This window comes from Vombatus ursinus, unplaced genomic scaffold, assembly GCF_900497805.2.
Source record: "Vombatus ursinus unplaced genomic scaffold, bare-nosed wombat genome assembly UNPS02014832.1, whole genome shotgun sequence".
Lineage (NCBI taxonomy): Eukaryota > Metazoa > Chordata > Mammalia > Diprotodontia > Vombatidae > Vombatus > Vombatus ursinus.
The window spans coordinates 26,172,110-26,187,634 of NW_020954610.1; the positions used below are offsets into that span (position 1 = coordinate 26,172,110).

The 15,525-nt window shown below is 34.7% G+C and overlaps 1 protein-coding gene across 2 annotated transcripts in view; it reads right to left on the minus strand.

The window, feature by feature from the left end:
* IFT74 (intraflagellar transport 74) overlaps positions 1-15,525 on the minus strand; it is a 135,170-nt gene that overhangs the window by 63,585 nt on the left and 56,060 nt on the right. For both annotated transcript variants that reach the window (XM_027839330.1, XM_027839329.1), the window contains exons 9-10: positions 3,587-3,725; positions 1,400-1,462 (exon numbers count right to left, since the gene is read on the minus strand). In XM_027839330.1, the coding sequence (XP_027695131.1) occupies positions 1,400-1,462; positions 3,587-3,725 (202 nt within the window). The remainder of the gene's footprint in view (positions 1-1,399; positions 1,463-3,586; positions 3,726-15,525) is intronic.

Sequence of the window (15,525 nt, forward strand, 5' to 3'; positions counted from 1 at the left end):
TGTGTGTGTGTGTGTGTGTGTGTGTGTGTGTGTGTGTGTGTGTGTGTAGGGTGGGGTCTCCTGATTTCCAGTCTAGTATTCTTTCTACTACACAACACTGCCACCTAGCTATCCAACTTAGCCGACCACATAATTTAACATTTTATTAGATGCTGTATTGTTCAGCACTTGTGTGTGAAAATGGAATCTTTCTGAATAAACTGTAAGTTCAATGTGAGAAAGGACTATGTTTTATATTTAATTTGTAGACCTATAGCACTAAGACACATATAAGTTACTGGAGAAATATTTGTTAATTGATATATTTCACACTATAATCTTTAGGAACTTAGAGGCTCACGTTTTATTTAAGTTGATAGCACTGAAAACATTTCTTAACATATATGACACATCTTTAAAAGGCATCATTTAGTAGAGGACAGAATACAGGAAGATCTGGGTTCAAGTCCCTTGATACATATTGGCCTTATGACTCTGGGTAAGTCACGTAACCTCTCAGTGTCCTAGGCAATTTTCTAAGATTATAAGTTACAGATCTACATTAGTAGGCGAAGTTTCCTCACAGAGAGTTCCTATGCTAATAAAGTCACAGAACTGGATGAAAAGAAAAATATTTATCTCTTTTCCATGGAAGAAGACTGATGGACTTAAAAAAAAAAAAAGATGGTTGTGGTTACTGGCCCTATTCCTGTAGCTAGAACGCTTGGCATGTAACTTAAGTCCATGACCACAACTCAAATAACTTAGCAAAGTGACATCTGTGTAGTGGAAAATCCTGACATCCACACAGGACAATGTAGCGGCCCTGCTCCTTGAATAAGGTGTATTTCTGTTATGTCCTACCACTTGCAGATAGTCTACAGTGATTTACCACATGGAAATAATCAGATATTGACTATATTTAATATCTGAAAATAAACAGGTAAACAGCTATTTTAAGGGCAAAGTCTTAAGATATACTCTTATAACATTCTGACATTTTATTCAGTAGCTGACAGATGGTGACAATTCTGCCAATTAAAAAACATAGCTACACTCTGCCGTTTGCCTATCTACAACAAAAACTGAGAAAAGCAGATGGAAGATGGGAGAAGGAGAAGAAAAGCATGCAGGGTTGGAATTAAGTAACATTCACTGTTGTTGAAATAGAATTGTATTGGTGTACAGAAGGAACTCCCTTTTTTCTTCCTTCCTCCAATTAGAATATTTATGATCTTGAATCAAAAGTAGAATTGCTGAACTATTTCAAATCACTAACTCACAAATTTGTAACTTTCTGTACCAGGAAAGTAAAAGGCTATGAGTCCCATTAACCTAATAATTTAGTTTACAATTTGATTAGGCCCAATTATCTTCTGTTTTGGGTAATAATAGAGCTTTTATTTAATTCCATACATACAGTTTCCAGACCTTCTTTCTTCATGTTCAGTGAATCTAATTTCTGCTGAAGTGTATCTAATTCCTAGATAAAAGAGATAAAATGCCAAGTGTTAGTGTGACCTAAGTATGAAAATAAGTTGTTTCTTAACATTCTTAAAATTACAGATATTAACTTGAAGTAAAAATCAGAGATTTGAAGCTGTAAGAGACCCTAGAGGTCACCTAATCCAAACCCCTCATTTTACAAATGGAAAATGAGGCCCACAGAGGTGAAATGATTTGCCCAAGGTCACATAGGTATTGAGTGCCAAAATCAGGATTTGAATTCAGGTCCTCTGACTCCAAAACCAGCATTTTTTCCCATCGTATTATGATGCTTCTAATAACTACCAAAAATATATTTTGTCTAGAACTTGGGTATCTTATTTTTCTATTTCCTTTATCTTGTTAAAGTCCATGTAGATATAGATAGCATATATATAGACAACACGTATACATGTATATATATATATCTATATATATATGTATATATATATATGGAGAGAGAGAGAGAGAGAGAGAGAGAGAGAGAGAGAGGTAGGTATGTCTGTATTTTGTTAAAGAGAAAAATCCTTACCAAAAAATACCACTTTGCAAAAACATTGACTAACCCGCCAAATTTAATGTTACTTTCACACTTGAAAGTTACAGGACTTGTATATCTAGTGACTTTCAAAAAAAAGCATAACTGTTTAAGATCACTGCTTGACAAGTGCTTTTTCCTTCATTCATTCATTCATTCACTTATTTATTCACCATCTTCAGTTATAAATGGAGTGCTGGAGCTTGTATTAAGCCTTTGGCAATTAGCATGGCTCCTTTGCTAGAATGCATTAATTTCTCATAAAAGGTCTCTAGATAATAGAACCTCTTTTAATAGTATTTTGACATTTCTATGATGCCTTTATTTCAAGGTATAATTCTGTACTATCTATTTGCACTACAACTCACATTTATATTGTGTTATAGCACAATAATCCTCTTGACCTCTCTGAATGGAGGGAAAAACATATCAAATCAAGAATTAAATTGGCTGGTAGCACTTACACAGTATCCAAATAGCTGCTTCAGACCCCCATACCAAGATTAAAATAACACTTCTTGAAATTTTCTTGGGCCAAAATCATGACTTCTTGGGGAACTTATCTTTTGGGACCAAGCAATGGATACCAGAGAGATTAAACAAGGAGCAAGATGAGAAGGGTAATATTTCCTGGTTCTGGTTCAAATTTACTTTATTTCAGATTCCAGGCTTTTGGGGGGGGGCAGGGCAAATCAGGGAATGAAAAAAGTGGGAAAGGCCAAGTATTGCTGTGTCTTCCTTTGAGGGCTGCAAAGTTGTAGTGCATGGAAGATTTCAATGCCCTGAGAAGACAGGTGATAGATATGAAAACTTTGTGTCCTGTTATGCACTTGTATTTACATGAAAGCATGAAAAGGCAATAAAAGAATTACTGTGTGTCCCTGTAACATACATCAGATGAAACAAAGAGAATATTTATATAGATAAAATAGAAAGACTTGGTATAAATTTCAGGGTAAGAGAGATGCAGCAATGAATAAAACCGAAGCAAAATACAACCCAATAAAAACTGGGTTATCTGGCATCAGCAAGGAATAATCCATTCTGGATAGAAGAAATTACTGGACACCTAAACATCTACACAACTCTTTCAGAATGGCACACTAATGCTTTGAGTCTTTCATGGTATAGTCAGCTAGCTCCTTTAGACAGTAGAGCTATTTTATTTTCTGTCACTATCATCATATTTCTTCTTAGTTGTCAAACTGTACCTCATTGCCCCTTCTAATTTATACTACTGCCATAACAATGAAACTCTTTTTCTTTGTATTTTTTTCCATTTTTCTTTTTTTCTATTTCTTTTGTCAATTCTCCTGCTCTTTTCATTTATTAAATATAATCCTTGTAGTTCTTTATCTTTTTTTTTAATTGCTGCCTTCAATTCAAGAGTTGGGCTTTTGCTGCCACTGCCATTGAGTGAAGGAGACTGGTTTCTGGAGTTCAAGACACTGAGAGCTCCAAAAGGCTAGTTTTATTATTCAACTTGAGAATGTACCATGGAAACCAGCAATGTTTTATAATGTGTTTTTTAATAATGTGTTTAATAAATTTTAACCTAAAATAAAGGAAAGACATTGCCATTACCTGTAATAATTTTTCATTTGTAGTTTTCATCTCTATATACTTGACTTGTTTTTCAGGAGACATATTTTTAATAATGCCATCTGCTGCTTGTTTTTCTTGTTCAATTTCCTCTTCTACCCGCCTAATTTGTTTTTCTTTCCTGGAAAAGGAAAGGATATATTCTTTGTATCATATTGAAAAGAATAGTTAAAATTAGTAAATGAACTTTCATCAACAAAAACATTCAGATCAATGTCTTTGATTCTAAAAATCTTTAGTCCTACAAAAATTTGTATACCCTGCAAAACTGATCTATCTCACCTCTTCTACTTCTGCCCCATCCCAAACTCCCTTCAATAGATGTACTCTTCATTCATTAGACGAAGAAGATAAAAGCACCTGCCTGGAGCAGAAATCTTCAGAAATCTCACACAAAGATTTTCATGAAACACCAGAAAAAGCAAAGGTAATAAATAACATGAAATATTAAATTTCAGTTTCACTGCTTAAATTTTTTAAATTTCTGATTACACAAACATACATATGTTTATAGATATATAGATCACTATGACATATACATATATAAAACACATATGTATGTATATATGTATATGTGTATATTTGCAGCAGCAGGTAGCTTGGAATTATTGAAAGTGCTATATAGTTTCCCAAATGTAATCAACTATAATCTTTTCCTTATATTAAATCTAGTTATATTGCCCATGAAAATTAATTAAAGTACTATATGTTCTTCATCATTTTGCCTTTCTTCTGGGCTGACAGAGGTGTTGTCTTGAGTTTCTTGTGAATATTGTTGAGAAGGCACTGTAGGATATTCCAGGGCTATGTGCCATTAACATGGTGTCATATGAAAATGGAAGATGGCTTGTTAGCTACAGGATCAAGATTGGAACTGAAGGGAAAAAACTCACCAATAACAAAGCAGGCGTGATGGCCTAGAAAGAAGGAAGGGAATGTGTGACTAGAAGGTGTGGTGCAGGTCAGATGACATTGGCACCACCATCTTTAATGACTGTTGAAAACATTTTTTCTGTCATCATATCTGTTATTGTATCAGTGGGTTTATCATTGCAATTTTTAGACAATTTATAAACACTGGTTTACTTGTTTCTTTTACCAATATCAGCAGGTGGACACCAATGAAGGAAATGAAGAATATCCATGACGATATTTGTACTGTAAGTAGAACCAGAAGATATAAATAAGTTGCAGCTAAATGAGAGAATGAGTCACAGATTCTTCTTGAAGAAATGAATAAAGAAGTTGGTTTCATTGTGTGCCCAAAGGTAATAGAAAACATTTCATGGGATATTCAGTCACTTCATCTTTCATTATTCATGATGAGCATGATAAACAGAACACCAGGAAGATAACTACAGCTTATTTGCCAATATCTTTTGCACAGAATGAAGTAGAAAAATTCTATGAAGAGCCAGATAACACACTTTCAGCTAACATAAATTGGAGAACAGGCCTCCCTCACACCTACTACAGCAACCATGATATTCTCACCAGACTAAATAATGATCAACACTGGGTGTGAGGGTGAACCCAAAGACAGGGAGGTCAGTGAAAGAACCCAAAATAACACCAGTCAAAGCAAATCACCCCACCCAAGGCACAGCAGGGGGTGGAGCCTGGCCCTGGCACAAAATCCCAATTCAATAACTAAAGGTAGAGAAGACATGAACACCAACCTGTATAAAATTATTGCAATTCTAACTACATAACAATTTCAAGCAGACACTCAAAAGGGAAAAAAGGATTTTCCACAAGGACTACATGAATACTTAGGAAAAAAATAAGCAAAAGGGAAAAAAAAGAAATAAAGACTCTTGAAGAAATAAACTGAAAGGGGAACAAATAACTTAGAAAAGAAAGTGTTAGGGGAAGCTAGGTGGCACAGTAGATAGAGCACTGGCCCTGTAGTCAGGAGGACTTGAATTCAAACCTGGCCTCAGACACTTAACACTTACTAGTGTTTGACCCTGGGCAAGTCACAACCCCCATTGCCTTGCAAATAAATAAATAAATAAATAAATAAATAAATAAATAAATGAATGAATGAATGAATGAATGAATGAATGAATGAATGAATGAATGAATGAATAAATAAATAAATAAATAAATAAATAAGTGAATAAATAAAGCCAAGAAATGGATTCCCTGAAGGCTGGAAGAGAATACTAGAAAATACCAAATGGTCAGTCAACAAAAATTTATAAAACACATTATTAAGTGCAAACAAAAATCAATCATCCATGAAACAGCAAGAAATATTGGAACAAAATTAAAAGATTGGAAAAAGTAGAAGAAAACAGAAGATATCTGATTTAAAAAACAATAGCCCTGGAAAAGTAGTCACAGAAAAAAAAATTAAGAATCATTAGACTCTGAAAACCATGACAGAAAGAAAAGCTTGGACAATATATTTCAAGAAATCATAAATGAAAACTGCCAAGATCTATTAGAACTAGAGGGCAAAGTAAAGATAAAAAGAATCTACCAATCATTTCCTGAAAGGAAGACCAAAAGGAAAAGTTGCAATAATGGCAGACAAAATCCAGAGCTCCCATGTAAAAAATTAAAAGAAAATACTGCAAACATTCAGAAAGGAGTTCATAGAAGTTTGACCTGCTCCATGGCTTCAGTTATCTCAATGCAGATGATTCCTATATCTTTCCTGAGATTCAGTCCTGTACCACTAAATGTCAAATCTCCAAATGATTATCCCATAAGCATCTCAAACTCATCATGTTTAAAACAGATTTCATTTATCTTTCTAGAGCCCACCATTTCTCCATTTCTTTCTTTCTTTCCTTCCAGCACACCACCAAGCTTCTCATTACCTAGGTTTGCAAGTTTGAAGTCATTTACTACTTTTTTCTATCCCTCACTCCCATGTCCATTCATTTACCAACTTCTGCAAATCCAACCTTTGCAAGTGGGTCAAATAACAAACCACAGAAACAATATTTTCATTAAAAATGACAACAATGGGACCATATGCCAAAATGAGTGGGATGCAGCCAAAGCAGTACTTTGGGAATATTTATATCTCTAGACACATACATTTATAAAAGAGAGAAAAAGTAGAACAATGAACTGGACATGTGGACATGCAAGTAAAAAAAAAAACAAACTAGAAAAGGAACAAATTAAAAATCCCCAAATTGAGCACCAAATTGGAAATCTTGAAAACCAAAGGTAAGATGAATAAAACCGAAAGAAAACTATTGAGCTAATAAATGAAACTAAGAGCTGGTTTTATGGGGAAAAAACCAACCCAATAAGATAGATAAGCCATTGGTTAATTTGATTTTAGAAAAAAAAAGAGAAGAAAACCAAATATCCAGCATCAAAAATGAAAAAGGTGAATTCATCACCAATTAAGAAGAAATTAAAAGCAATTATTATGAAGTATTTTGACCAATTACATGCCAATAAATCTGACAATCTGGGCGACATTGATGAATATTTATGAAAATATAAATTACCCAGATTAACAGATGAGGAAATAGAATACCTAAATAACCTCATCTTAAAAAAAGAAATTAAACAAGCCATCAGTGAACTCTCTAAGAAAATATCCCCAGGGCCAGATTGGTTCACAAACGAATTCTACCAAACATCTGAAGAACAATTAATTCCAATACTATACAAATTATTTGGAAAAACAGGTGAAGAGGAAGTCCTACCAAATTCCTTCTATGACACAAATATGGTTTTGATACTTAAACCAGGGAGAGCAAAAACAGAGAAAGAAGACTATAGACCAATATCATTAATGGATATTGATGCAAAATTTTTAAATAAAATACTAGCAAGGAGATTGCAGCAATATATCACAAAGATCACAAACTATGACCAAATGGTATTTATACTAGGAATGTAGGGCTAGTTCAATATTAAAAAAACTATCAGTGTAACTGATCATATCAATAACAAAACCAATGAAAATCATGTGATTGATTCATTAGATGCAGAAAGTCTTTAACAAAATACAACGCCTACTCTTATTAAAATCACTAGAAAGCATAGGAATCAAATGGGTCTTTCTTAAAATGAAAAGTAGTATCTGTCTAAAACCAAGAGTAAGCATTATCTGTTTCAGGGACAAACTTGAAGCCTTCCCAATAAGATCAGGTTCATGAAACAAGGATGTCCATTATCACCACCATTATTCAATATTGTATTAGAAATAGCTATAGCAATAAGAGAAGATAAAATAGGCAATGAAGAAACAAAACTATAACTCTTTGCAGATAAAAGAAACTTAGAGAATCAACTAAAAAATTAGTTGAAACAATTAACAAGTTTAGAAAACTGTACAATAGAAAATAAACCCACATGAACCATCAGCATTTCTACATATTTCCAACAAAACCCAACAGCAGGAGCTAGAAAGAGAAATTCCATTTAAAATAACTGCAAATGATATAAAATACTTGTGAGTCTACCTGTTAAGAAAAACCCAGGCTGGATTCAGGAGGACCTCAGACACATACTTACTAGCTATGTGACTCTGGGCAAGTCACTTAACCCCATTGCCTAGCTAAAAAAGCAAAAAAAACAAAACAAAACACAAAACAAAACAAAAAAACCCAGGGACTATATGAACACAAATACAAAACACTTTTCACATAAATAAAGACAGGTTGGAACAATTGGATAAACATTAAGTGCTCACAGGTAGATTGAGCCAATATGATAAACTGACAATTCTGCCTAAATTAATTTATTTATTCAGTGCCATACCAAATCACCAAAGAATTATTTTATAGAGCTAGAAAAAAGAATAACAAAATTCATCCGGAAGAACAAAAGGTCAAGAATATCAAGGGGATTAAATGAAAAAAATATGAAGGAAGACAGCCTAGCAATACTAGATTTTGAAATTTATTACAAAACAGTAATCACTGGCTAAGAAACAGAGTAATGGAGAAGATTCTAGAAAGATGGCAGAGTATGTCAAAAAACTCCACTCTCCAAATTTCCCCCACTAAAAAGATGGAACATTGCCCCAAAGTGAATACAGAGTGGCAGAAATAAATAAAAGTTGGGGTAAAGCAGTTGTCCTCCTAAGAAAATTTGAGAAGACCTCAGGAAAGACCCTACTTCCAGGGACCAACATTATGTCTGAGTAAAGGGCAGACCCCTCCAAGCAGACTCCACTGAAACAATAAACAAGCACTGGGGGTAGCTGGGGTCAGGCCTCGCGAATTTTCACTTCACAGACAGGGTGGTCAGACACCTGAGCAAAGGAAGACTGAAGGATTGACGGACACTGTCATGGGACACCAGGGCCAGCTATGATGATCAGACATGGTCCCTGACTGGGGCTATTGAAGAGATTTCGGTGAATGCATTAGCAGAGGTATGGGACTCTGCTGGCTGTGGGCACTTGAAGAAGAATGGAGTCCCTGGTTTTGTATCTAGGAGAGAGAGGAGAGCTAAAGTTTGTAGCTGCCAGAGCGAATACAGGGAGCAAGAGTGTTTGTAAGACAGCACACATGGGGGGCCCTAGCCATGGTTTAGGGGTAGGAAGGAGTGCCTGAGATTGGGCCCCAGTACAGAGCTGAGAAAATAACAAAAGAAACACCTGAGGCCTGGAGCACCATTCCCCACACTCTGGGACTAGAGCCCATAATAATAATAAGCTGCTAAAAATAAAATAAACAAAATAAAAATTCATAAGCAAAGGAGAAATAACCCAACCATAGATACCAAAGGGGATAGAGAAGATCTGGGTTCATATTCAGAGGAAGACAGTAAAGTTAAAAAAGCCACTCCTTACTCAAAGAGAAATGTCAAGTCACAAACCGAAAAAGAGTGCTTAGAAGGACTTCAAAAATCAAATAAGAGAGATTGAGGAATAATTAGGGGAAAAAATAAGAACAATCCAAGAAAATCAAGAAAATTGTGAGAAGTCAACAAATTAGAAAAAGAGACCCAAAAACTTAAGGAAGAAAATAACTCCTTGAAAACTAGTATTAGGCAAGGGGAAACTAATGCCATTATAAGCCACCAAGAAATGATAAAACAAAATCAAAAAATGAAAAAAATAGAAGAGAATGTCAAACATTAGAAGAACAACTAATCTGAAGAATAGATCAAGACAACAATGTAAGAACTGTTAGACTACCTAAACTTACAACAACAACAAAAAAAGAGTCTTGATACAATATCAAGGAAAATTGCCCTAAAATATTAGAATGAGAGGGCATAAATAGAAAAAAAAATCCACTAATCACCACCTGAAAGAGACCCCATGATGCATACTTACAGAATATCATAGTCCAGTTTCAAAACTCCAAAGTTAGAGAAAATACTGCAAGCAGCACAAAAAAAAAAAAAACAATTAAAATACCATGGAGCTACAATCAGGATCACAGAAGACCTAGCAGCTTCTACATTAAAAGACAGTAGGTCTTGGAACATAATATTTCAAAGAGCTAGCGTTGCAACCAAAAATAATATACCCAGCAAAGGTGAGTATAATCCTGAACAGCAACAGTGAAAAATGGACATTTAGTGAACTGAAAGACTTTCAGGCATTTGTGATAAAAAGATTGGAACTTGATAGAAAAATTGAAATATAAGATTCAGTAGAAACATAAGGTAAACACTAACGACTAATTATAAGGGATTTAAGGCCAAACTGTTTACTTCTTATATGTAAAAATATTATCAGTACTCTTTAAGAGTGTCATCATTACTTGGGTAGTTTGAAAGAAAGGCTTGGGCAGTACTGAGTAAAATGGATTGATTCTAAAAATTAAAATTGTGCAGGGAGAGTTAAGAAGGAAGTTCTCATCTCATACAAATGAGGGTGTGAAAGGAAGAACTGATATGGAAGAGGCAAGTGGGGGTAGAGGGCTGGTAGTACTGGAATCTTACTCTCATTGAAACTGGTTTAGATAGGGAACAACATATACATCTAGAAGAGTCTTCTAAAATGATAAAGAAATAAGAGTGCAAGGGGATTGGATAAGGGAGGGACTTTTAGAAGGGTGTGTAGATTAAGAATTAAGAGGGTGGGGGGAGCAGATAAAGGAGGCACTCTTAGAAGGGTAGGTAGATTAGGTAAGAAGAGGACAAGATACTGGTTAGAAGTTAATTAGATACATAAGAAGGGATAGGGTAAACAGGGTGAGAAGGATAAACAATGAGGAAAAATAGGATGGAGGGAAATACACAACTAGTAATTATAACTTTGAATGCCAATAGAGTAGTTTACCCATAAAGCAGAAATAGCACAATGGATTAAAAATAAGAATCCAACAATACGTCATTTATAAGAAACACAGGATTTAAATAATTAGAGAAATATTAATGTTCATGGGTAGGCAAAACCAATATATTAAAAATGACAATTTTATTTAACTAATCTATATATTTAATGCCAACCCAATTAAATTACTAAAAATATATTTTACTGAGTAAGAAAAAATAATACAATTCATTTGGAAGAAGAAAAGGTAAAAAATTTCAAAGAAATTAATAAAAAAAGTAAAAGTAAAGGAAGATAAGCAGTACTGTACTTCAAACTATATTATAAGGCAGTAAATTTCAAAACTACCTAGTACAGACTAAGAAACAAAAAGGTAGATCAGTGGAACAGAGTAGACATACAATTTACAGCAGCAAACAAATATAGTAAACCAGTGCTTAACAAGTGTAAAGACTTAAGTTTTTAGGACAAGTATTCATTATTTGGTAAAAATTGTTTGTAAAGCAGTTTGGCAGAAATTTATCTTAAACCATTTGTCAAGCTAAAGTCAAAATGGATATATGAGCTAGATATAAAGAGAGATATCACAAGAAAATTAGAAGAACATGGAACACATTACCTATCAGACTTACGGACAGTAGAACAATTTATGTATAAACAAGAGATAGAGAGTATTGTGAGGTGTAAAATGGATAATTTCAATTATATTAAATTAAAAAGATCTTATACAAATAAAACCAAGATTAGAAGAAAAGCAGAAAACTAGAGGAAAATTTCATAAACCATCTTTCAAAAGTCTAATTTCCCCCAGTATATAAAGAACTTTGTCAAATTTATAAGAATATGCATCTCTCCCCAATTGATAAATATTCAAAGGATATATGAACTGGCAGTTTTTCAATGAAGAAACCAACCTATATATAGTCATATGAAAAAATGCTTTAAATCATTATTGATGAGAGAAAGTCAAATTAATACAACTTTGAGATATCATCTTAGACCTATCAGATTGGTCAAAATGATAGATGTCCTTCAATTGGGAAATGACTAAACAAGTTGTGGTATATGATTGTGATGGAATACCACCGTACTATAAAAAATGATGAGTTGGTTGATTTTAGAAAAACCTGGAAAGACTTGGACTTATGAAGGAAAATGCTATCCACTACCAGAGAAAGAACTCTTAAACAGAAATATGTACAATATGGTTTAACATATATGGATATGTGTGTATGTATACACACATTATGTATGTTTGTGTTTAATTGTAGCCTTCTTGGGGGGGGGAGCACAGAAGGAAAAAGAGGAAGAAAAAAGATTAAAAAGTGCATAGTGGAAAATAAAAGAAAACTTAGAACGAAGCACAGAAAAGAATCTTTTCTTTGTGTTCTGCTGTGTACATAAAAATTTTAAAAAAGATTAAAAAAAGAAAGAGTAGTGGATCAATGGAATAGATTAGGTACAAAATGCACAATAATAAATGACCATTGTAATCTAGTGTTAGATAAACCCCAAAATCCAAGCTTTTGGGGTAAAAACACCATTTGACAAAAAGTGCTGGGAAAATTAAAAAGCAGTTTGGCAGAAACTAGACATAGAACAACAGCTCATATTGTATGCCAAGATTAGATCAAAATGGATAAATGATTTAGACAGAAAGGGTGATGATATTATTAAGTAAATTAGGGGAGCACAGAAAAATGTTAGATCTATGGATAAGGGAAGAGTTTATGATCAAACAAGAAATAGAGAGGATCACAGCAAGTAAAATGGATGATTTTGATTATATGAAATTAAAAAGATTTTGCAAAAACAAAACCAATGCAGCCAAAATTACAAGGAAAGCAGGAAATGGAAAAAATTTTTACAGCAAGTTTCTCTTTTACAAATCTTGTTTTTCAAATATATAGGGAACTGAGCCAAATTTATAAAAATAAGAGCTATTTTCTAATTGACAAATGGTCAAAGGACCCGAAGAGGCAGTTTTCAGAAGAAGAAATCAAAGCTACTAATAGTCATATGAAAAAAAATGCTCTAAATCACCAATAATTAGAGAAATACAAATCAAAACAATTCTGAGATACTACCTCACATCCATCAGATTGGTTAACATGACAGAAAAGGAAAACAACAAATACTGGAGGGGATGTGGAAAAATTGGGACTTTAATATACTGTTGATGGTCTAACCACTTTGGAGAACAATTTGGAACTATGCCCATGTTATGCTATACAACTGCGCATACCCTCAACCCAGCAATACTACTACTAAGTCTGTATCCCAAAGAGATCAGAGAAAAGGGAAAAGGATCTGTATGTACAAAAATATCTATAGCAGCTCTTTTGTGGTGGCAGAGTTAGAAATTTAGGGGATGCATATCAGTTGGGGAATGGTCAAATGAGTTATGGTATATGACTATGATGGAATACTGCTGTGTTTTAAGAAATGGCAAACAGGATGGTTTTGGAAAAAAAAATGGGAAGACTTACATGAACTGATACAAAGTGAAATGAGCAGAACCAGAAGAATATTGTACACAGTAACAATAATATCATAACAATGATCAACTACAAAAGACTTAGCTACTCTGATCAAAACAATGATCTAAGACAATTTCAAAGGACTCATGACAAAAAATGCTATCCATGTTTAGAGAAATAATGAAGTCTGAATGAACAGTGCAGCATATTTTTTTGCTTTATTTTTCTTGCGTTTTTGTTGCAATATGGCTAATATGGAAATATGTTTTATAAGAATTCACATGGATAAGTTATATTATATTGCTTGCCTTCTTCAATGAGTGGGGAAGGGTTGGGATCAAGGCAGAGAATTTGGAACTCAAATTTTTTTAAATGTTGAAAATATGGGGCAGCTAGGTGGCACAGTGGATAGAGCAATGACCCTGGAGTTAGGAAGACCTGAGTTCAAATCCGGCCACAGACACTTGACACTTATTAGCTGTGTGACCCTGGGCAAGTCACTTAATTCTGATTGCGTCCTCTCCCCCACCCCCAATAAAATAAAATATGAAGAGTAAACTACAAAAATGGAAAATGACATGTATTATCATTTGAAATCACTCTATTGGAGAATAGCCAAGTTGGCAGAGTAGAAGAAAGTAGCATAGCCAAGCTTTCCCCAACTATTCCACAAAGATCTAGAAAATGCACCATGCCAAATTCTGATCGAGACATCCAAGAAAAAAAAATCTGAATCATTATTCCAGCTTATGTTGACACAGGGAGAGACAGACAGAGAGGTTTAAAGATATAGAGGGATAAAGTCTAGCAACGAACATGCCATGAGGGCACTTCTACTGTAGGGACTAAATGAGAGCCTGCCTGCTGCTGGGCATCAGGTCAAGAAGAGGTCCCAGATCTGGCATAGAGTAGTCTGACTTTGTTTAAACAGCAGGAACAGGTGCCAACTGGCAGCTCTGTCACTCACTACTCACTGATAGGTCACAGATCCAGTTAGTACTGAGAAGATGTGAGTCATTCTGGGTTGAGGGTGGGGTTTGGAGTGTGTTGGCGAGATTAAGGGTCCAAGACAAGGAATGATAATGGACCCTAGGCTATGTACTGAGCAAGGAGGTTCTCATCCACTGAGAAGGAACACTAACAGGCAGTGTGGTACTGTGAAAAAGCACAATATTTTGAGTCAGAAGGCATGGGCTCCAATCCCAGTTTCTGTTACATTCTACTTCTGTGATACTGGTCAAGGCACTTAGCCTTCTGGGTTTCTGCATCTATAAAAATGAGGTGAATGGATTAGATAACTTCCAAGGTTCCTCACAACTCTTTTTTTTCTTTAATGTCTTTTTTTAAATTTATTTATTTTTAGTTTTCAACATTCACTTCCACAAGATTTTGAGTTCCAAATTTTCACACCATCTCACCCTTTCCCCCACCCCAAGATTGCAGGCATTGTGAATACTCCTTCCCCTAGTCTGTCCTCCCTTCTGTCTCTTCCCCGCCCTTATCTTATTCCCTTCCCCCTCTATTTTCCTATAGGGCAGGATAGATTTTTGTACCCCATTTCCTATATTTCTTATTTCCCAGTTCCATGTGAAATCATTTTTAAAACACGTGTTTTTAAAGCTTTGGGTTCCAAATTTTCACCCTTCCTCCCTCCCCTCCCACCCTCATTGAAGAGGCAAGCAAGTCAATAAAGGTTATACATGTGCAGCTATGCAAAACACTTCCATAATAGTCATGTTGGGAAAACTAACTCTATTTCCCTTAATCCTATTCTGCCCGCCATTTATTCTACTCTTTCTTTTGATCTTGCCCCTCCTCAGAAGTGTTTGGTTCTGATTACCCCCTCTCTCAATCTGCCCTCCCATCCATCATCCCCCTGCTCTCTTGTTCCCTCCCCAACCCCCATTTTCCTGTAGGGTAAGATAGATTTCCATACCCAATTGAAGGTGTATATTATTCCCTCCTTAAGCCAAATCTGATGAGAATAAGATTCACTCATTCGCTCTCACCTTCTCCTGCTTTCCCTCCACTGTAAGAGCTTTTTCTTTTCTGTTTTTTTTTGTGAGATAATTTACCCCATTCTACCTCTCCCTTTCTCCATCTCCCAGTATAATCCTCTCTTACCACATAATTTTATTCTCCACATATCACTCCTTCATCTTCAACTCACCCTGTGCCATCTATCTATCTATCTATCTATCTATCTATCTATCTATCTATCTATC